Below are 23,910 nucleotides of genomic sequence, written 5' to 3' on the forward strand. Positions count from 1 at the left end.
CCAGACTCACACCAGTACACAGCTTTTCTCGGAGCCTCATTCTTAATATAAGTTGATCCATTGATTGTAGCTGGAGGAAGAAAGCTCAACAGCGAGTCGTCAGTCAGAAAGCGGATCAGCCTCCACTGGGAAGAGTTTCCTTCACATGTCAGTGAGAGAGATTCAGAGGTGAAGTGTTGGACTCTGTCAGGATTCACTGTGAGAGACGCTGATGGATGAACACCTGGACAAAACATCAAGGCTCAGTGAAGGATGGCATTTCTATTGTGGCTGCTGGAAGACAACAGTTCAAGAGTTCCAGAAAGACAAACTGACCTGAAGACCAGACGAATGTGGGACGACTGTGTTGTGTGTAAATCGGCGGATCCCCTCGTCCAGCTGAACATGCATATCCTGCTGGGTGTGTCTGTCCATGAACTGTGAAGGAATTGTTTGCTGTCCCACTGCTGGTACCAGGTAGAGGCTCATAGGTGTAGGAATCCTGAGAGTTTGGAACAGCTTTGAACCAGTAGAAGCTCCACCCTGCTGACGGAGGCTCAGTGTGACAGATCAGAGTGACTGAAGCTCCAGGAATCAACCATGATGGAGACACAGAGAGGACGAGCTTTAGTCCTGGAGGAGAGAGAGTATTTTCTCAAATCAAAAGGTAAAACATGTTGGCCTGGATTACATGATTCATTCATACCTTGACTGAGTTTAAACAAAAAACAACAAAAACAACTTCAGGTGTCAAATTGTTTTCTCATCTGTTTATCTTCTCTCTCACACACACTCACACACTCTCACACGCACTCATAAAATCTGATGTGGCTTCCTGATTCATGGTTTTACAATATTATTTAGATTAACTTGACTCCAAATATGTCAAACCTCACATGTCGGTGTAAATATTATGAAGCAGGAACATTTAAAAAAATATTATCCTTTAAAGACAATTGGCCTTCAGTTAGTTCTGCCAAAAAAGACAAAAAACCCAAAATAGTACTCATGTACAGTTGAAGCACTGGACTGGCAGCGCAACAACGTCATAGTATTAGTTACACTATGTTAGATTTTATTATCTCATTGTCTGAACATCAATCAAATAAACACAAGAAAACCAACAAACATCACTTACGTAACACTGACACTGTGAAGGCTTCACTCCATGTGGTTGAAGAATAAATGTCATCTTTGCGTGTGGCCATGCATTCATAGTCTTCATTGAAGGACTGAGAAGCAGTGAATTTTAAGATCTTTTCATTCTTCTGTTGAAGATATTGTGTCTTTCTCCTCCAGTCATACCACCAGTCAGTCTTCTCTCCTCCCTGGACCTCACATGTCAGAGTGATCTCCTCACCCTGGAATATCTGAGACCAGCTGGGTTGTCGTGTTATGACATGCTTGTTGGTGACTGTTTCCACCAGATATGAGGAAACAAAGACAAACACACACATTAGTTTCATCAGAATTTCTGTGCTGATCAAGAAAAAAATTTAGTCATAATTGAAATACTGAACTCACAAATTATCCAAATGGTGGCTTCATCACTCATGTCAGAGAGATAACCTGATGTTTCTCTCTCTCCTCTGCACCGGTAAATTCCTCCTTTTGATACCTGGATGACTCCATTGTCCCCAACATTTGTTTCAACTAGTTTCTCCCAGCTGGTTGATGATTTTCTGTAAAACTCATATTTCCATCCATCAGAGTCTCTCACAGAGCAGGAAAGACTCACTGAGCCTCCGACTGAGATGGTTGTGGTGCCTGATGTCAGTGTAGCCCTGGGTTTCTCTGTGGATGGAAAAACAAGAAGCACCTGTAAAGAACTCTCTGAAAACTTTGTTTCTTCATTTTATGTTGATTTAATCAGATGATGAATTTTTTCAACAGAGACGTACACGACACAGTGATGATCTTCTCTTCACTTTAACCCTTTAAGCTCGGGGCCATTTTCGCCTAAAAGTTCAACTAAAGACGTACCCAAAGTAAACTGAATGCTGTTCTTGAACTGTTTGGAGTACATGCATGGTTGGGGTCTCATTTGAAAGCTGACAACCTGTATTTTCACCCAGTGCAGTCAGAATTACTCTGGGTGCTACTGCCACAGATTTATTTATGTTGCAGCACACTGAATTAGGATGAATTTCATTCTCGCCTGAATTTTTTCCCTCATAAAACACCTGGAAATAAGTGTGGAAGCACTGAAAGAGCTTGAAAACACAATATTGCTAAAGCCTGGGGTCTTACATAGTTCAGGTCAAAATGTCAGAGCAGTAATACAAGAAATGAGTGTTTCACACGTGTTTGTACTGCTATGCCCCGGCGGGGTCAATTTTGGACATCCTCAGTACACCCTCTGGATGCCCTCTGTACTGGTTTTTGGCCCGTTTTTACATTATTTTCACTCCAAAAACTCATAAAGTACTCAAAAAATCACTTCAGATAGGCTTCAGTGTGGGATAAGGCTAGGGTTGCCAACTCCCAGAGATTGAAATAAGGAACACCTCTCGCGGGCAGCTGAAAAAAACAAGGTTTTTGGGGGGTGAAAAACGCATATATAACAGCATTTTACCACAGTTATACCTATTACAGACTATAAAAACACATTAGGCTACTGCATCACACCTACAATAACTCATGATCAGCTTGATCAGTTTGTATTTGAGGCCTACAGTGAGACAGTTATCATTCAAGTATCATCATCATGATGGACAGCAGCTCTCAGCCACTGCACCGGACGGAGAGCAGCTCAGGAGCTCCTTCAGAGGAGACTGAGACCCTCAGAGCGGGAAGGAGCTACCACAGGCCTCTCATCCCCACCGCTGTCAGACTGTATAATTACTGTGCAGAATATAACCTAATCCTGGACATTATAATATCCTGCAACCGCCCTTTCAGAAATTCAGCGACACTTTATCATCCATTCACTCTGCTAAAACATATTGTATGTATTATATCATACTGCATCATATATTGCATATTGTATTGTATATATTTATATATATATATATATATATATATATATATATATATATATATATATATATATATATATATATATATATATCCTGTTACATTTTTAAGATTCAGGTTGTACATACAGTTAAATCTTCATTGTCTTTAGCTTCTATTGTCCATCCTACTATGATTTGCACTATAACTTGTTAATTATTGCACCATTCATTACTTTTGCACCCCGCTGTGTGTTCTATGAGCCTATACACCTGTAAATTTCTCCACTGTGAGATTAATAAAGTCTTCTATTCCTATTCTATTCTATATTTATTGCTAAATGTGCAAAATAACAAACAGCTGCTGTCTCTTCTGGATTTTAACATGTTCTTTTTTTTAAATTTTCAACTAAAAAAGTGCAAAATCAAAACTGAAAAACCTTCTAAACAAAAAAACCAACAAGGTTCCGTTTCTAAACTTAAAACACACCACAGTCTGCAGTAGCAGACACAAATCAATGAACTAAACATGATATATCTGATATGGAAACGGCACAAACTTACATGTCTCTGGAAGCCATGCTGCGCTGCGTTAATGTTTTGATTTCCTTCTTCCCATGCGCTCTGTGACCAAACTGACTACTGGCCAATGAGCTGCCGTAGCCTGCTAGGAACGGCCTTTTTTTGACCAATGAGATAAGAGTGATTCTGTGTTGTCAAGCCATCTCTGTCAGCTCATTGGTCACAGAACGTCAGAGAGCTGGTGACCAATTTACCGTAAGTTTTCAAAAAAAAGCGCATGTTCCATTGCTCACGTTTTGACTCTCACAAAAATACGGAACAAAGTGCGTTCCTTTTCAGCTCAGTACGGAACGCACACTTTTACATCCAAATACAGAACAATTCCGTTTTTCAAGGAACGGTTGGCAACTCTAGATAAGGCACTCAGACTGAGAGGAGCAGGGACAGACAGCAGGTGCATCCAGCAGCAGATATCTGAGAAGTCACAAAACCCCGCTCGCGGGCCAGCCAGCCATTCAGCAAGCTCATTGGCTACCAGCCCTGTCAGTCAAACGTTTCCACCGACGTGATTGGCTCAGAATACGTTGATGACGAGAGATGACAACCGAGACGTGGGTCCATCATTTTCGGCAGCGGTTGGCTGGTTAGCCATCGGAGGGCGGGATGAGTCACTTGATTGGTTGAAATATGACGAATAAGCAACGGAAACCGATCAGTCGCCATATCGGATATCCTCAGCGAGAGTGAGAGTGGTCTGGATGTTTTAATCTGATTTAAAAAAATGGATTATTATCGGACGCGCACGCGGAGAGACGCGCCGCGTGCGCGCGCGGTGGCGCGTCTAATTCTGGATTATTTGCTTATTTCAAGACATGTTTTGGACAAAAGGCTATACTTTCTAGCTTTGCCTGGATGCAAACGTTTGTACTGTGGCAGTTTTTGCTGGATTATCTGGATTATGGATCGTCTGTGATCAGTTATGAGCCTCCAAAGGTGAGTTGCGCTGTTTACTTAATTTGCTGTATGTTGGACAAATGTGTTTATATTACCCGCTGTGGTAATCACATCTGAAAGTGGTTTATACCAGCGGATTCATGAGAATATCAGCTTTCTAACGGTACATAGTACGTCTGTGGAATATGCAAAATGCGTCTGGACAATTGATAAATGCATCGGGAGAAGTTGACCGGCCCGCCGGCGGCCGGTCTGAGCTTAAACCACGTTGTGATTTTTGTCTATTTTAACTTGATGGTTTGTGAAGCTGGAAAACTTTAGTTCTCAATCACTGGACATTGCTTGTGGCGTCCCCCAGGGGTCCGTAGCGGGTTACAAACATTTAAAATTGTTTTCTTTTGCAGATGACAGCAGTATTTTTTGTTCAGGATGATTTACAGGATCTTTATTTTGTCATTACTTTTATTTTCAGGATCGATTGAGAACATTAACTGCAGAAATGGTCTATTTCGATTAACTTGACTCAAAACATGCCAAACCTCACACAAATGTAATGAAACAGGAAAATCTTAACAGATATTATCCCTTTAAAGCGACACTAAGGAACTTTCAGTTTTCGTTGATTTTGGCAGCGCCAGTGGACACATTTGGAGTTTTTTAGTGTGCAGGGTTCCTACCACCCTCCTCACAGCTGCTGAGTCCAAGTGAAAGCAATACTGACGCCCTCAGGCCATGACAGAGGGATCATTCAACTAGTTGTAAGTCGATGTATCATCACAAAAGATAAAATGTTTTATTGAAAAGTTTCTTTAAAGTTGCTTTAAAGAGATGTAGCCGGGTGGAGAATCAGGTTCTCACGTTCGCCACCAGGTGGCTCTGTATGTTGAGAATTGGCAGTATAGAGAAACCGGAAGAGGAAGAAGCTTCACCAACACCTGGTGAAACTTTTGCCATGTCAGACCTCCGCCACGGTTTTGATACTTGGACGAGTTTGAGCAGAAGTTTCAGGACTTGAGTTCACTCTAAGTTGGGATGTAACTGTATTTATTTTGTCCCTGTTCCAAATGTGAAACGTTTATGATTTATTGCTTTATGTGATGTTATTTTTCTCTGCTGCTCAGAGCTGCGTGAGGCATCATGAGGCAGCTCGCCACTGCGTTCTCTGGACTGTGCATGGCTGTGAACACTTTGCACAGTGAGGATTTGGAATGTGTGATTGTAGTTTCTTTACCGATGTATTCTGTGTCAATGTGAAGTGGAACTGATAAACAACTGTTTCTTTTCTTTGTCTTTGTAAGGAGAGACCGCTTCAGCTGATCATGTTTTTTTTTTTTTTTTTTTGTTTTTGGTGTTGTTCATCAGTTGGTGTGTTTTGATTTTTATGCTCTGGGTTCCTTCCGGCACCCGACTTGTTTCTGTCTGGACTGACGCGGCACGACTCCGGCATGCAGAACAATAGGATCCTTGTGGAAAGATTCTGGAGCTCCGCAAAGCAGCCGGACCGCAGCCGGTGTGAATCCGGTGTAAATATCTTGGATGCTGAAGAAGCTTTGATACGACTTTTCTTAAACACCAAAACTACACAAGAACATCTATTTGAGAGAGCTAAATCTCTGTGTGATTGAATAATTCCAATATTTATTTCATCTTCATGGGTGGCTTACAGCCAAATAATGTCTGAATCGTAGTTACTGGCTTTGCTTTATTCCTCCTCCCTTCAGAACATGAAAAACAAGCAGTGATACAAACTTAAATGTTGTTTTTTGGGTTTTTTCTGTATTTTTTGCTTTTTCCTCTTTGATTTTTTGATTGTTTTTTTTAAATTATTTTTTGATTTCATTTCCGAAAGAAATCATTAACCAAACCAAAAAATTACAGTGTCAATTGATTAAAAAAAATCAACTAATTTATTGCTAATCTGACTGTAATTAATTACAATTAATCACTTACTTTGTGAACTTTTACTCAATCCACAAATTCACTAATTTGAAGCACAATAATGTTTTATTCTGAACCTATAACTTCAGTGTATTTTATTGTCAACAATTTCACATTGGAAAACACTCAGATTATTCAGAGTGGATTCTCCATCATCCTCTGTGTCTGAGGAGACATATTGTTTTTTCTCCAGCAGCCTCATTTTCACTGCTCTTTCGTTGTTGAACAGTCCAAAACAGACACACACAGTAGGACATCTTTAACATTTTCACGCTTCAAATGAAGAATCTAATTCTCAAAATTCATCTGAGCTGCATGGGGTGGAAAAAACAATGTCCCACTGACAGTTGAATGAAAAGAAAACAAGCATTAATTAGACAAGAGATTCAGAACTGTTTTCAGTTTTATCTCCAGTTTCATTACTTTGAGCCAATTGATCACCCTAATCCTAGTTCTGTGATTAATCATGATAGAAAAATTAAATATTTGACAGCCCTAAATTAATTACGTAGTTATGATTAACACTTTTCAAACTGACAGCCCACCGGTTAAATTTTGTTGCATTTTATTATCTTATTGTCTGAATATCATTCTAACAAACACAAGAAAAACCAACAAGCATCACTTACGTAACACTGACACTGTGAAGGCTTCACTCCATGTGGTTGAAGAATCAAAGTCATCTTTGCGTTCGGCCACACAGTCGTACTCTTCATTGATGGAAACAGTGACTTTTAAGACCTTTTCATTCTTCTGTTGAAGATATTGTGAGTTTCTCCTCCAGTCATACCTCCAGTCAGTCTTCTCTCCTCCCTGGACCTCACATGTCAGAGTGATCTCCTCACCCTGGAATATCTGAGACCAGCTGGGTTGTCGTGTTATGACAGGCTTGTTGGTGACTGTTTCCACCAGATATGAGGAAACAAAGACAAACACACACATTAATTTCATCAGGATTTCTGTGCTGATCAAGAGAAATTTAGTCATAAACTGAACTCACAAGTTATCCAAATGTAGGCTTCATCACTCATGTCAGAGAGATAACCTGATGTTTCTCTCTCTCCTCTGCACCGGTAAATTCCTCCTTTAGATACCTGGATGACTCCATTGTCCCCAACATTTGTTTCAACTAGTTTCTCCCAGCTGGTTGATGTTAATCTGTAAAACTCATATTTCCATCCATCAGAGTCTCTCACAGAGCAGGAAAGACTCACTGAGCCTCCGACTGAGATGGTTTTGGTGCCTGATGTCAGTGTAGCCCTGGGTTTCTCTGTGGATGGAAAAACAAGAAGCACCTTTAAATAACTCTCTGAAAACTTTGTGTCTCTTCATTTTATGTTGATTTAATCAGATGATGAATTTATTTAACAGAGACGTACACGACACAGTGATGATCTTCTCTTCACTTTAACAAACCACGTTGTGATTTGAGAATATTTTAACTTGATGATTTGTGAACCTGGAAAACTAAAGAACTCTCTGAAATCTTTGTGTTTCTTCAGTTTTATGTTGATTTAATTTTAAAACAACTTTTCAATTTATTGAGTTCATTGTGAAGTACAGACATCTATTAACATACATCTATGTTAACAGAAATGAAATTTGACTGGCGTCTTGTCTCACATTATCACACAGCTACATTTGAATCTTTTCTATTAATGTAGGATTTCCTGTTTGTAATTCTGTCAAGCGTCCATTTATTTCATTAATCATATATTCAGTTTTCTAAAAAAATAATTGAACATACATCTTAAAGTTCCATGAGAGGGGGTCAAAATCATTTGACATGTTCAAACACATGTTTTTTAAAGCAAAGCAATAGTTACTTTGCCTTGTAATGAGTTATTTTTAAAGTATTGCAACTCAATGAACTTTTTTTTAAAGAAGTATATCAGACCAATTACTTTTGAAGAGTAAGTTGTCCAACACTGGGTTGAACACAGACTCTTTCACTTTAACTCAGTGAGAATATTTGTTCAATAAAATGAGTTAAAACCAGTCTTAAAAAGCAACCAGACACACCGAGAACCAGGAACAGAAATATGAAAGACATGGAAAATTAGTAAAATATGTTTTGGGAGCTGATAAAGACAAAGAAAAATCCTATTGTGATGTTTCTGTTCAAGGTGCAGAACTAAAAACGTATTAAAGAGTTTAACACCGTACACAATCACAAGCTCTTTCAGTCAATTGTCTTATGGCTGCTTGTCCTTTTCAGGGTCAGGGGTCTGGAGCCAATGCCAGAATCACGTGGGTGAAGGCAGTATTTTAAGCCAGGACCTCCTTGCTGTGATTTAACAGCACTAATCACTGCACCACCATGCAGTATGCAGGAGAAAATATTAGTCAGGGATCAAGTTTGACAGTACTGACACCACAGGATCAGTACAGCTTATATTGTGTGTCAGAATGATGATAAAGTGAAGAACAATGTTCTGTTTTCCTGCTGTTGGTCATGTTGATCAAATGTTCAGGACTCACCTGCTGCAGTAAAAGAGACAGTTTCACTTTTCTCTGTTTCAGATGAAACATTCTGACGACCAACACAATCATATTCACCACCATCATTTGAGGAAGTTATGCTGAATTGGTAGTACTTAGTTGTTTGGTAATCAGGAGAGTATTGTTGATGATCTTTGTTGAAACTGTATTCCCAGCCTGCCTCTGCTCCTTCAATGTCACATGTCAGAGTAACAACCTCTCCAATGAAAAGAGTCGACCAGCCAGGGTCAATCTTCAGCACAGCACCTGGAAACAAATAGAAAACAAAGCACACAGGCAGCGCTGGAGTCCTCATACAAAACCCACACATGCACAGGGACAACATGCAAACTCCACATGGAAAGGCTCCCTGGACTGGACAGTTTTCACTGTGAGGTGGAGCACCAGCCAACATGCATCCAGTCAAAACACACTGACTCCTGTAGAAGTAGCTGATACAACAATTACATTTTTAAACATTCTTCTGTTTTAGTTGTTCAGGTAAAAACAACAACAGTGAAATAAATATCAATAACCTAAATAAAAGGCAGCAGTAACAAAAAAGAAGAGAGTGTAAATGAATCACCTGCAGCACAGCCTCTGCAGAGCAGGACACAAAACACTGAAATAAAGATGAAACATGAAGACATTAGAGCTTCAGTGACTTTGACTGGTTGGTGTGTAACATTAACTTGAATCCAATAATGAGAAAATCCAACAAGTGAAAGAAACTCAGCTCTTCTCACTGAAACCTGACTGTGTGTGAAATACTCACAGAAAAACCACAGATGAGAGAATAACCTGCCTCCCATTCTGACATGCAGCCTTTATCACAGAAAGTCTTTGTGTGAAGAAGAAAAGTTCAGCATTAGAGAGAAAAGAAGAACTGTCAGTAAACTGTGAGTGACGCTTCATAGAAATGCTGCATTTTAATATAAGTTCTTCTTTTTGCTCATCTTGTTTTGTTATCTCAGATCAGCAGTCTGACAGGTTGAACACAGCGTTGAAAATGTGTGAAAAGATTTTATCATGACTTTTACTCAGTAAAAGAATGATCTCAAATCAAGTCCATCTGACTGAGGCGTCCTCAGTCCTAAAACTCGATCAATAATTGGATGTTATTTACACCGGAAGTCTGTTCTGGGGATAGAATATCAATGGATTAAAATGTGGATTAACTTCAGGAAAATGTTCGATCAAGAAATCAACAAACATGAGATTACTGGAAGTGATCCAAAGTCTTTTTAAGAACAAAGTCACATCAACTTTCATAATAACTATAACGACAAACAAACAAACAAACAAAATAACATTTCGATGGTTTCCTGTTGTAACTTCAAAAGGAGGACATCGAGTATTTGTATTTCAGTAGATATTTTTCAGGAATCTGTCCTGATGTATTTACTTTTCCAATGACTTCCTTACTTTTTCATCCTACATTTGAACATCAGTGTCTTTCTTCACCTGATGATTTGAACCCGTCTGGTTCTGGTTCAGATGATGGAGGGCCACATGCTGCCTCGTCAAATAAAGACATGAAATCAGATCACGTCACCACCACAATCAAGTCAACTAAAATTATTTCTTCAGTGTTTTAAAACTGAATGCTTCATGATGAAGAGATCACCAAAAGCAGTTTGATTCAAGGAGCTTTTTTTAAAGCCATTGAGTTAGATGTTTGCATTATTCGGCAGCAAAAATATTGTTGCAAACCGCATTAAGTTAAAAAAAAAAAAGAAGTCATTTCTCAGAATGAAGCTGGTGTTTGCACACTAACAGCCATTTTGGAGGAAAAGCAGAGACCACGATGAGGCGAGTGTGATTTCCTCTTTCTTCACCACAAGTACAAAAAAAAAAGGGTGAGACAGGCGTTTTGAAGAGTAAAGTTTATTTTTTTTTAACTTTTGCACCTTCTATCAGAAGCTTGACTGTTTTATATTAATTGAAGTGAATGAGTAGAATCAGTAGTTTTACAATCTCTTTTCAAAATGCATCGGAAGTTTCGGACAGGCGTTTTGAAAGAGTAAAGTTGTTCTGTTTTATTTTTTTTTTTTTTTCAATTTAGAACCTTCTATGTGAAGCAAGATTGTTTTATTTTAATTGAAGCTAATGAGTAGAATCAGTAGTTTTACCAGAGTCTCTTTTAAAAATGCATCCGGACTCGTAGTTTGATTTATTACTTCCTGTCTCAGAAATGATCCTGCTGCAGAAAACGGACCGTGTTATATACTGCTGTAAAATGACATTAATTCTGAAATCCAGGGTAAGAATGGGGGTAATCTAAATATTTTACACAACAATGTTCAGAATTTAATAGTTTTACCAATAAAGTCATAGAAATTTTCTAAAATAGCTCTGAAATTCATTTTGTTTAAACATTTACATTCACAAAGCCAGAAAAACAAGAAGTGAGTAAGATCTGACACACACAAGGAAAACTAATCCACCTTTATTAATACATTTTCAGTGCTGACAATGAAAGTTCTCATCATACTCACTGATCTCAGTTCTGCACAGCAGATGTTGGAAGTCCACTGCACTCTGTCACCAGTCTGTGGAAAGTACCTACTTTTAAAAGATTTAATGTGAAAACTGAGAGTCTCTATCATGGAATGTCCCATTAATGTGACTCAGAGGCGTCACTCTTGTCTTCTGAACGTTGAGCTGAGCTTCTGGTTTCATCGATTCTCTCACAGGAAACCAGAAGAGACACGTTGAAAATGACAGATGAAGTTCAGCCCCCTCTTCCTGTGGAATAAAGCTACAGCCAGACTATTGATGATGACCAGTTAACAGAGTAGAACACGAACGCAAAGTTCCTGTTTCAGCACCACGGACAGCGCTCTGTCCATCATCCATGCATGTTGGGCCCGATCACTTGCCTCGTAAACCAGCCCCGCCCACTCCTCATCCGTTTGGATTTTGGAGATGAGCTCAGTCTGGGTAGGAGCCCATAGAAGGGGATTTCACGCAGTCCTGAAACGGCCGAGCCAATCAGCGAAGCCGCTTTTTATTTTCAAATTTTTTTGGCGAATTCCAGTGGCTAAACCGGAAGTGACGCTATCGTTGCGCGTATCGGAGATGACGGACTTTAACTTTAACCATGTCTGAAAGCTGTAATCAGTAAAGTTACAGCCAAAATACCAAGAATTACAACAATCAAGCAAGAGCAAGAGTCTGCGCCTGGTGAGTTTCAAACAGGAAAAGACATTTGCAGGTGTCCAACAGGCTCAGCTCCACACAGAGGGCTGTGTGGTCTTTGTGTCCAGAAACACGGGTCATATTAATACAATATTTTTCATGATTGACTGAATTCTTAGATGGATGATGGAGAGATCTGGAGGCTGTCTGTCATTATGAACGAGTAGAAAATGAGGGACGCTCCACTTTGCCTTTGAACTCATTCAGACCCTGCTTAAAGAAAACACTCTCTATTTTGCGCTCGTAAGACATGTTGTGGTGGAGGTAACTGAAAACTCCCAAACAACAAACAAACCAAAAACCAAAAACAAAAAAACTAGACAATCAGTTCGTTTGTCCCTCAGAGCTGACTGCAGCAGACTCCACCATGACAGCAGCTTCAGCTGTCAGTCAGTAACAGAAAGCTCTTCACAGGAAATATGTTTGGTGACCAAGCTGTGAAACTGTTGTTGGGTGAAAGCTGAGGCATTCACACCTTTATTTTCCTGTTTCTTTATTATTCTTCTGTCTTATCCCCCGTTTTTTGTCACCTTTCTCTTCCTACAAATTTTGTCCCATTTGAATCATTCAAATATCAAAACGGCAGTTTTATATGAACAAGGGTGCAGTGTTCTAGCTTTTAAAATCTTTTATTATTATTATTATTATTATGACTTCTTCCGCCGTTTTTGACGCCTTTCAACTTCTTCGGATTTTAACCGATTTTAACCAGTCAACTTTTAAAATGTTCAACTTTTCAACTTTTTAAATTTTTTTTGAAAGTTTTTCAAATATTTCAATTAAAAAAAAAATGTTAACATGGAAAAGTGGATGGAGAAATCCTTCAACTGACCTTTCAACTCTTTCAACTTTTAATCATATTATAACTTTGTCTTACTTTCACATAGAATTGTCATTCGAGTTTTAAAACGTTGCCATTTTTGTCCTCAATTCTCAAATTTTTCAGATTGTTTGGAACTTTTTCAACATTTCTCAGCTTTTTTCAAACTTATTTAACTTTTTCGAACTTTCTTCAAGCTTTTTCAGCATTTACAGCTTTTTTTGCCCTTTTCTTCACGTTTTTCTGACTTTTATCAAGTTTTCCAACCGTCATCTCCTTTTTCCAGCTTTTTCAAAACTTATTTAAGCTTTTTCAAACTTTTTTCAGGGTACCTTTCAACTTTATTCAGCTTTACCCCACAAAAAAATTTCTTTGCTTTTTAGCCTTTTCTCCACATTTTTTCAGCTATTTTAAACTGTATACACTTCCTTCAACTCTTTTAACTTAATGGAGCTTTTATTCAACCAGTTTTTCAGCTTCTTTCAACGTTTGTTCTTGAACTTCTTCTGCATTACAGTTTAGTATTTTCAGCTCAGGGGGCACGCTCACCGAAAGCACGGAGGTCTTGGAGATCGGTGTTAAATTTGGGGCAATGAATCAAAAAGGTTGAGAACCACTGCACCAAACAACTGCTGCTCTTCTAACATTAGGAATTAGCAAGGATTTATCCAAACACTGATCCCAGATGTGACTGGTGTAAATTAATACTGCCTCCTGGCTGCACACATTTTGGACATTCCCACGGCTGCAGCCATTTTGGGGGAAAAGATATTTACTGTTTAAACATGATTCCTCCACCTTTCATTGCTCTTTTTGGAGTGATGCCCAGAGACTCAGCACTGTTTGTTTTAATTTATTTCATCATGTTGATTTCAAGGTTGCTGGTTTTTTTTTAACTGTTAAAATCCAATAAACAGGAGAAAATAGATTTATTCATGCCATCAAGGAGCTTTGAACAGGAAAAGTTTAATGATACCTTCATCAGTTTCATCTATTGTGTGTAAAGCAAAATACTGACCACATCATTGTTTTAAAAGGTTTCAAAACTGTTGATCATAACATCAAGATAAACTTTCCATTGCATGCATTGAATTACAGCTCTGTACATTAAAAAGGAAAATGATAAGATCAATTTTATTCAAACACCAACTTAAAAAAAACAAACCAAAAAAATTCAGTTTTTTGCTGAAAAAAGCAGATAAATGTTTTTTTGCAAATATAACAAAATGTACAACCTTGTTGAAGCATCATTATCTCCAGAACTCTTCTTGGAATCATTTCTCCACGAATTTTAAGTTACAGTTTATCTGTCAACCATTTGGAAATAATATACTAACATATTCATCAATGATCTAAAATCCACTACAAACAGAGTTAGTCCTAAGTTAATGTGTGAGCTTCACTCTCAGTGCTTGAGAGTTAATGGCTCTGTTTGACTTTTAAAATACATTTATTTGACATTTTCTCTTCAGTTCAAAGGGATAATTGATCAGATCAGAGAAGTATAGATCAGAGTGTTTCCCTCTTTTCCACCTTCCTCAGTATAGACATTGTGGAGACTCTCCATAAATCTGGAAGCAGTTCTCTGTTGGTGGTGGTGATGAAGTCTCCTCATTCAACTGGAAAGAAAGAAAAAGAAGCAGAGGGTTTGTGTAGATGTGGTTCCTCACAGCTCATTTCATGTCAACGTTAACATCTTGGTAAACATGACATTTTATTGTTGCTCAGTCACCGTGAGTGGTTTCTCTTCTAAGTATTGAAATGTCCTCAGAGAACTCTGGGCTGTTGTGTTTCAATTGATACCTGATAAAAGGTTCAGGATAATGTAGAATATACAGTCCATCATTCAAAAATAATGACATTGATATTGTTTGTAGTCATAGTGATTGGTTCCTGTAATAAATACTATCATAAATAGACATGTCTCATTTCACAACAATCCTGTTCAAAATATAGATTGCTACAGAGCCCCGCAGGTGTCAGGGTGCAGAATATTTTATTAAAGCTGGGGTTGGCGATTTGAATGAGATACATTTTTTTAAATACTGGTTAAAATGATCTTTATGACCCGATGGGGAGCAATTCATAGCGTGGGTTTAAAGTAGTTTGGAAAATATCTGCTATCTACAGCAGGAGTAAAATGGGAAAAACAGCAACCAATAGTCTTGAGGGGACACCTTTTTTAAACCAATCAAGTCCCTTCGCCGTTCGACCTGCCCCCTGCGCGTACATGTCAATGACGTGCACTGACCCTGCTTCAGTGTGCTCTTAGAAGGATGGAGCGTCGTTGCAGAATGGCGGAGACGAATGTTTGGGGGTTTACTTACCGGTGAGTGCGCCATAACTTGGCGTAGTGCAAATAAAGAAAAACGAAGACACGAAGTGCTGAGGACAGGTTACGCCAGGAACGCACTGGACGCGGAAGCGCCGCACACACCACGCGCGCCGCGAACATGTCCGCGTCTCCGCTCCCAACGGGAGCTTCTCCAATGGGGTGGGAGCTGGGCGGAGCTAGCTAGGCGGAGCCTTGGGGAGATGCTGCATGCTAACGCTAGTTTTCCAAGATCGCCAACCCTAGCTTTAAGGTGAAGGAACGCCTTCTATAGTGTGCGCACGGGTTATGAAAGCGTTCCCTCGCTTTAATAAAACGAGGGCACGCTATAATAAATTGAGCACACCTCTATGTTCTTGATGAGCGCTCGTGATCTGAGATGATGCATGCTGCACGGAAATGCAACGCGGTGACTTGTGCTTTCAGAACCCCTTTGAGATGGCTAAAGGCCAGGACACACACTACAGGATTTTTCAATCTTCCCCGATTCAGACAAGACAGATCGCACCAGATCTTCCTCTCCTGATCTTCTAGTGTGTGGAGTCGCTCTGGAGCAGAACACACACTAGGAAGATTCTTCATCAGAGAATCGGCTCCACACTCTTTCAAATCTCACGAAGTCAAACGTGACTTTGTGCGGTTTCTCTTCATTCCTATGTTTAGGAATCTCCACTTTTAATAATAAGTGAAGAACTCATTCCCACATTCATTCATATCAGCTTTGTTGTTTGAGGGCACCTAAGCACTTAAGCAGTGCATCAACACTTTGGTGAAGCGGAGCTGTTCAGCCAATCAGGGAGGTTTATTCCGAGGGTGTGGACAGGTCGGCTCTCAGCTGATCGGCTCCTCTCCAGGGCTTGCGACGATCTCCCCTTCCGATGCCTCCCAAGCAGCTCCGACTGGGAAAAAATCTCTCTGAACACACCGCACACCACACGAACTCATTGGCATACTCCCGACACCTTGTCAGCTTCGATCGGGGGGAGGAGATGGGGCAAAATTCAGCCCGATCATCTTGTAGTGTGAGCTGGCTTTTAGACTCAATATGAATGCGTTGGATGGAAGTGAAGCAAGTATTTCTAACCCTTTGTATGTTAGTCCAGTATGAAAATAAAACAAAACAGGGTAAATCATTTCTATTGTTTCCTTTGCAGTCACCATATTTTGCGTGCAGCATGCATCATCTCAGATCACGAGCGCTCTTCAAAAACATAGAGGTGTGCTCAATTTATAATAGCGTTTCCTCGCTTTATTAAAGCGAAAGGAACACTTTATTTGTTCCATTCCCTCGCTTTATTATAGTGAGGGAACACTTTAATAACCCATGTGCACACTATAGAAGGCGTTCCCTCGCCTTAATAAAATATTCTGCACCCTGACACCTGCGGGGCTCCGTAGATTCCAGCTGCAAGTGGATGTTACTGACCTTTGACTCCTGTTAACTTGACTTTCATTGGAGTGTACTTGTGCAGAGGTCACACTGGAATCTGAAACATCAATTTTATTATTTTAACAGAAATAAAGATGTAAATATATAGATTGATGGGATCCAGAGTTATATACCTAACTTTCCTACTTTGTTTTCTATTGTTTAAAAGTCAGCTACAGCTGCTGGACGCTGCTGTGAACAAGTCCTTTAAATTCTTTAAAATGCTTCGTCTCAAATGCTTTGAATGTCAGTGAGGATGAGGCATTGTGGGTAAAGCAGACAGAACTGGAGCACCAGAGCAGCTGGCTGGAGTCAAACCAGAGGCAGAAAGGTGTGAGTGTGTTATTTCCTTTTACAAACACAGAGCTGGTGTCAGCGCTGGTCACAGAGAACAAATGCCACTGTGCTTCTGATAAATAAAGGATGAATGTTTTTCTTCTGGGTCCTACCTGTCCATGATGTGGTCTTCACTTCAGGATAAATGCTGCCCTCTTCTGGTTTCTGCTTCTTCACTGTGAGAAAGAATGAAATTACAACCAGGGAACCTTCTTATAATTGGATTCCTGACTGATACTGTGATCTTCTGTTTTTGGATCTGAGCTGTTTCTATATTACAACATCCAATACTCACCCTTCTTGACCTCCTGAAGCTCCATTGAAGAAAATGTCACTTTCCTGGACTCATCTGCAAAACAGTTTTACTGTTAAAGTTTGAGGACGATCATTGAATCACTGACTTTACTCACTGCTTCAGGTGAAAATGTGTGAAAAACAGTGTTTTCTTCCTCTACCTCTGTCAGGAGAATCAGTCTCTTGGATTGTCTCATAGGGATTATCATCAGCTGATGGAGAGTGGACAGAGTTTAACCACCAAAAGAGACAGAGTCATGAGTTTCCCTCATTGTTTATGAACCTTGATCTTCTAAAGAGATGGATGTTACTAAACACTTTCAGGAAATAGTTTGTATTAAAGCTGACCTTGGATCGGAGAAGCGTATGTGTCGCATTGATCTTCCAGCTGGTTGCTGCTGTGGTCTGTAGTTTGGCTCTGCTGTGAACTTTGAGACCTGTTAACCCTCAAAATATTTTAATGCAGCAGGTTCAACAAGAAACTGCAATTTTAGTTTGTTGTAAAGGATCATACCAACCTGTTGAAGCATGAATCTGTGAAAAAGATGAGAGATGATTACTTTATTAATCCAAAATATTTGATCTCTATGTTGACATATGATCCTTAATCACAATATTTCTTTTGTTTTGGACCCTGACAGAGAAAGTCTGTGAAACAAATCTGAAAGAGAGGTCTCACCTTTTGATCCATTGTAGAAACACAACAGCAGCAGCAGAACAATCAGCAGTAAAACTCCACAAATCCACCGAATGATCATCAGAGAGCCAGATGAAGAGCTTCCAGGCCTGGATGTGACTGCAGGGATCAGTGAGATTTGATAGAATGAATACACTGATAATAATAATACAATAAAAATGAGCAGATGACTTACACTGAACAGCCATCCAGCTTTGTGCTGATTCTCTTCCATTGTACTGACACTTGTAGAAACCTTCATCTGATTCTGACACTGCAGAGATCTTCATCTCTCCTCGTCTCTCATTTTCAATGAGTTTGTTATTTTTGTAGAAAAACACATCAGAGGGAATATTTCTAGTCTTCATGACACAGAGGAGAGTTACAGACTCTCCCACAGGTACAGGATACACAGGGCTCACCAGGATAACGCCATCAGCTGGAAAACAAAGTTCAGTTCATTCATTAGAAGGTGAGACGATGAGGATGGAAAATACACACTAATAAGTTGGTGTTTTTCATCCATCTGTCCATCTTCTGTAGCGCTCCATCATACTGAATGTTCCAGGCTGCTGGAGTTAAATCTCAGCAGACTCTGGGTGAGGGCAGAGGACACGCTGGACAGTTCAACACTTCATCACAGGACAGGAAATCAAACACATTCACATCACACCAGCTGTGGTTTTCATTCACCTTTTCCTTAAAATTACACTTTGAGCTGCAGTTTAGGGATCAGCCTCAAAACTCTCAACGATCAGAGAAAAAGACAACTCACAGTGTGTGGAGATATTGACTGCATTGCTGAACTCTGTTCCAGACTCACACCAGTACACAGCTTTTCTTGGAGCCTCATTCTTAATATATGTTGATCCATTGATTGTAGCTGGAGGAAGAAAGCTCAACAGTGAGTCGTCAGTCAGAAAGCGGATCAGCCTCCACTGGGAAGAGCTTCCTTCACATGTCAGTGAGAGAGATTCAGAGGTGAAGTGTTGGACTCTGTCAGGATTCACTGTGAGAGACGCTGATGGATGAACACCTGGACAAAACATCAAGGCTCAGTGAAGGATGGCATTTCTATTGTGGCTGCTGGAAGACAACAGTTCAAGAGTTCCAGAAAGACAAACTGACCTGAAGACCAGACGAATGTGGGACGACTGTGTTGTGTGTAAATCGGCGGATCCCCTCGTCCAGCTGAACATGCATATCCTGCTGTGTGTGTCTGTCCATGAACTGTGAAGGAATTGTTTGCTGTCCCACTGCTGGTACCAGGTAGAGGCTCATAGGTGTAGGAATCCTGAGAGTTTGGAACAGCTTTGAACCAGTAGAAGCTCCACCCTGCTGACGGAGGCTCAGTGTGACAGATCAGAGTGACTGAAGCTCCAGGAATCAACCATGATGGAGACACAGAGAGCTTTAGTCCTGGAGGAGAGAGATTATTTTTTTTTAAATGAAAAGGTAAAACATGTTGGCCTGGATTACATGATTCATTCATACCTTGACTGAGTTTAAACAAAAAACAACAAAAACAGCTTCAAGTGTTGAATTGTTTTCTCATCTGTTCATCTTCTCACACACACACACACACACACACACTCACACACACACACACACACACACACACACACACACACACACACACATACACACACACACACACACACACTGACTCATAAAATCTGATGTGACTTACTGAATACTCTCAGAGTGACGGTGTTGCTCCAATCTGTTGACTGTGCTCCTCTCAGCTTGTTTCCTTTACATCTGTATTCTCCCTGGTGCTGTGAAGAAAGAGCCTCCATCCTGTATTGGCTGACATTTGCTGGTTTGAGTAAACTGCTGGTTTCCCACTCATACTCCCATCCTGTGTTTCCTCCATCGATGGCACATCTGAGAGCGATGGTCTCTCCTTGGTAGAGCTGTGGTCTGTCGTGTTGCAGAGTCAGGGTTGCCTTGTTTGGGACTGTCCATGTTAGAAAGCACAAAACAGGAGGAAAACTCAGGACAGGTGGATCAGACAACAACTACAAGGATTTTATAATAACTTAGTGTGTTTGAATCTGCACTTCAGAAAATCCTCCTCACTTATTTTAGTGACACTGATGGGATCACTGTACTCTGTGTAGTAAAGTGGATCTCCTCTTCCTCCTCTTCCTCCTCTTCCTCCTCTGCACCAGTAACGTCCCTCCTGTGAGACTTCAGACTGACTCTGATACTCATCAGTATCATGTGTGTTCAGGAGGGAGGTTTTGGAGTCTCTGTACCAGAAGTATTTCCATCCAGCTGGTTGATTCACTGAGCAGGTCAGCGTCACTCTGCTGCCTTCAGACATGTTGAATTTATTGGTTCCCAGTTGAGCTTTTGGTTGAGCTGTTGAGAACAGTCACAGAATAAACATGTCAACAGTATAAAGTCTGGTGGAGATGTGACTGAGCCAGTGTTTCAGACAGACTGGAGCTGCTGATAATAGTGTCAGTAAACATGTCCTGAACTGAAAGATGAATTACAGTCTGTTGTAAACAAATAAAAAAGTATTCTGTCAATCTGTTTGGACCTAATTTTAATAAGTTACAAAAAGTACTGATTCATGTTTTTACAATGTTATTTGGATTAATTCGACTCCTAACATGTCAAACCTCACATGTAGGTGTCAACATTATGAAACAGGAACATTTTAAAAAATATTATGCTTTTAAAGACAATTGGCCTTCAGTTAGTTCAGCCAAAAAAAAAAAAAAAAAGAAATGCTACTCATGTACAGTTGAAGGACTGAGCTGGCAGCCCAGCAATATCAAAATATTAGTTACACGATGTTAGGTTTTGTTATGTTATTGTCTGAATACCAATCAAACACAATAAAACCAACAAGCATCACTTACGTAACACTGACACTGTGAAGGCTTCACTCCATGTGGTTGAAGAATAAGAGTCATCTCTGCGTGTGGCCATACAGTCATACTCTTCATTGAGGGACTGAGAAGCAGTGACTTTTAAGAACTTTTCATTCTTCTGTTGAAGATATTGTGAGTTTCTCCTCCAGTAATACCACCAGTCAGTCTTCTCTCCTCCCTGGACCTCACATGTCAGAGTGATCTCCTCACCCTGGAATATCTGAGACCAGCTGGGTTGTCGTGTTATGACAGGCTTGTTGGTGACTGTTTCCACCAGATATGAGGAAACAAAGACAAACACACACATTAGTGTCATCAGAATTTCTGTGCTGATCTAGAAAATTATAGTAATAATTAAAATGCTGAACTCACAAGTTATCCAAATGTAGGCTTCATCACTCATGTCAGAGAGATAACCTGATGTTTCTCTTACTCCTCTGCACCGGTAAATTCCTCCTTTAGATACCTGGATGACTCCATTGTCCCCAACATTTGTTTCAACTAGTTTCTCCCAGCTGGTTGATGGTGTTCTTCTGTAAAACTCATATTTCCATCCATCAGAGTCTCTCACAGAGCAGGAAAGACTCACTGAGCCTCCGACTGAGATGGTTTTGGTGCCTGATGTCAGTGTAGCCCTGGGTTTCTCTGTGGATGGAAAAACAACACAGCTTTAAATAACCCTGAAAACTTCGTGTTTCCTCATTTTATGTTGATTAAATGAGATGATGAATTTTTTCAACAGAGACATAAACGACACAGTGATGATCTTCTCTTCATTTTAATAAACCACGTTGGAATTTGTGTCTATTTTAACTTGATGGTTTGTGAAGCTGGAAAACCTTTGCTCTTCATGATTGGACATGGCTTGTGATGTCCCCCAGGAGTTAGTACTGGATTACACATACTTGAAATAGTTTTCATTTGCAGATGACAGAAGTATTTTTTGTTCAGGAGGATTTACAGGATCTTTTTCTAATTATTGTTATTTTTAGGATATTGAACAGTAACTGCCGAAATCTTTTATTCAAATGGTCTATTTAGATTAATATGACTCACAACATGTCAAACCTCACACACAAATGTAATGAAACAGGCAAATCTTAAAACGTATTAAAGAAACTTGGTCTTCAGTTAGCGCTGCCAAAAACAATCCATTACTCACGTAAAGCTTCAGTAAAAATACACCTCAGTGTGAACAGAACTCATTATCACACAAAAAAAACAAAGCTCAACATGCTCCAAAACATGTCACACAAAAAGAAACTGGATTAAACTAAAACTAAGCCTCAGAATCTGAGCAGCATCTATTTGTTTGCTTTGCTTTAATTGATTGACACTGCAATTTCTTGCCAAATAATGTCTAAATAGTTACGAGCTTTGCTTTCTTCCTCCTCCCTTCAGAACATGTGAAACAAGAACCATTTCAAGATGTTGCTGTTGGTTGTTTTTCTGTATTTCTTTGTTCATTGTTCTTCCTTTGATTTATTGTTTGATTTTTTTGTTTATTTGTTTATTTTTACATTTCCGAAAAAAGCACTAAACCAAACCAAGAAACTGCAGTGTCAATTAATTAAAACATTAACTAGTTCATTGCTACTCTGACAATAATTAATTGCTATCAGTCACATACTTTGTTAACTTTTAATCAACAAAAAAAATTCATTTGTTGAATACACAATAATGTTTAATTGTGAATCTTTTAACTGAGTGTATTTTAATTGTCATCAATTTCACATCACATTCATCCAGCGGCTGAGCTTCACCAGTCTCTCCACACTGTGGCAGCAGAGAGCTGCTCTCTTTTTCTGAATGTCCTCACAGTGAAAACAGTCTTTCACAGGGTTCACTGATGGAGCTGCTGACTGATATTTATGTGCAATAAATTAATCTTGTGGGTTTGAGTTTTTTCTTTCTAATCAATAATGTAGTGTTCATTCATCCATATCAGCTCTGGATTCTGATTTGAAGAGGTCCAGAGTGGATTCTCCATCATCCTCTGTGTCTGAGGAGACATATTGTTTTTTCTCCAGCAGCCTCATTTTCACTGCTCTTTCGCTGTTGAACAGTCCAAAACAGACAGACACAGTAGGGCATCTTTAACATTTTCATGCTTCAAATGAAGAATCTAATTCTCAAAATTCACCTGTGCTGCATGGGGTGGAAAAAACAATGTCCCAATGACAGCTGAATGAAAAGTAAAAAAGGCACTAATCAGACAAGAGATTCAGAACTGTTATCAGTTTTATCAGTTTTATTTCTTTGAGCTAATTGATCACCCTAATCTTAGTTCTGTGATTAATCATGATAGAAAGATGAATCATTTGACAGCCTTAAATTATTACATAATCACAATTAATACTTGTCAAACTGACAGCCCACATGTTAAATTATGTTGTATTTTATTATCTCATTGTCTGAATATCATTCTAACAAACACAAGAAAAACCAACAAGCATCACTTACGTAACACTGACACTGTGAAGGCTTTACTCCATCTGGTTGAAGAATCAAAGTCATCTCTGCGTGTGGCCATACAGCCGTACTCTTCATTGATGGACTGAGAAGCAGCGACTTTTAAGATCTTTTCATTCTTCTGTTGAAGTGATTCTGAGTTTCTCCTCCAGTCATACCACCAGTCAGTCTTCTCTCCTCCCTGGACCTCACATGTCAGAGTGATCTCCTCACCCTGGAATATCTGAGACCAGCTGGGTTGTCGTGTTATGACAGGCTTGTTGGTGACTGTTTCCACCAGATATGAGGAAACAAAGACAAACACACACATTAGTTTTATCAGGATTTCTGTGCTGAACAAGAAAACAAATTTATTTACAACAAAAACAATGAACTCACAAGTTATCCAAATGATGGCTTCATCACTCATGTCAGAGAGATAACCTGATGTTTCTCTCACTCCTCTGCACCAGTAAATTCCTCCTTTAGATACCTGGATGACTCCATTGTCCCCAACATTTGTCTCCCAGGTGTTTGATGTTTCTCTGTAGAACTCATATTTCCATCCATCAGAGTCTCTCACAGAGCAGGAAAGACTCACTGAGCCTCCGACTGAGATGGTTGTGGTGCCTGATGTCAGTGTAGCCCTGGGTTT

At 39.6% G+C, this 23,910-nt stretch overlaps 2 protein-coding genes and 1 long non-coding RNA gene across 3 annotated transcripts in view; all 3 read right to left on the bottom strand.

Annotated features, from left to right (window-relative positions):
* Positions 1 to 42: 42 nt before the first annotated feature.
* LOC115382465 (Fc receptor-like protein 5) lies at positions 43 to 21,028 on the bottom strand. Its single transcript, XM_030084199.1, has 6 exons — positions 20,793 to 21,028; positions 19,999 to 20,283; positions 19,607 to 19,876; positions 316 to 612; positions 127 to 223; positions 43 to 70 (listed from the first exon to the last, which is right to left on the bottom strand). The coding sequence occupies exons 1-6, from the start codon at positions 20,860 to 20,862 to the stop codon at positions 43 to 45; spliced, it is 1,047 nt and encodes a 348-aa protein (XP_029940059.1). The 5' UTR covers positions 20,863 to 21,028.
* LOC115385995 (uncharacterized) lies at positions 7,210 to 8,935 on the bottom strand. The gene is made up of 3 exons (XR_003931237.1): positions 8,829 to 8,935; positions 7,348 to 7,617; positions 7,210 to 7,246 (listed from the first exon to the last, which is right to left on the bottom strand). It is a non-coding gene; the product is annotated as an uncharacterized LOC115385995 (long non-coding RNA).
* The window catches only part of LOC115385973 (uncharacterized), a 69,378-nt gene continuing 59,696 nt past the window's right edge, over positions 14,229 to 23,910 (bottom strand). The window contains exon 11 of the mRNA XM_030088105.1: positions 14,229 to 14,468. The gene's annotated coding sequence lies outside the window, so the exon portion shown is untranslated. The remainder of the gene's footprint in view (positions 14,469 to 23,910) is intronic.

The sequence above is a fragment of the Salarias fasciatus genome, chromosome 3 (assembly GCF_902148845.1).
Source record: "Salarias fasciatus chromosome 3, fSalaFa1.1, whole genome shotgun sequence".
Lineage (NCBI taxonomy): Eukaryota > Metazoa > Chordata > Actinopteri > Blenniiformes > Blenniidae > Salarias > Salarias fasciatus.

Bases quoted from the DNA above. Each gene is read 5' to 3' on its own strand.
- LOC115382465 (XM_030084199.1), bottom strand. From the start codon at position 20,862: ATGGCCACACGCAGAGATGACTCTTATTCTTCAACCACATGGAGTGAA. The intron at 613-19,606 runs GTAAGTCACATC...TCTCTCCTCCAG, and splicing joins CGTCACTCTGAGAGTATTCA to GACTAAAGCTCGTCCTCTCT. The intron at 71-126 runs GTGGAGGCTGAT...TTCTTCCTCCAG, and splicing joins TGTGAAGGAAACTCTTCCCA to CTACAATCAATGGATCAACT.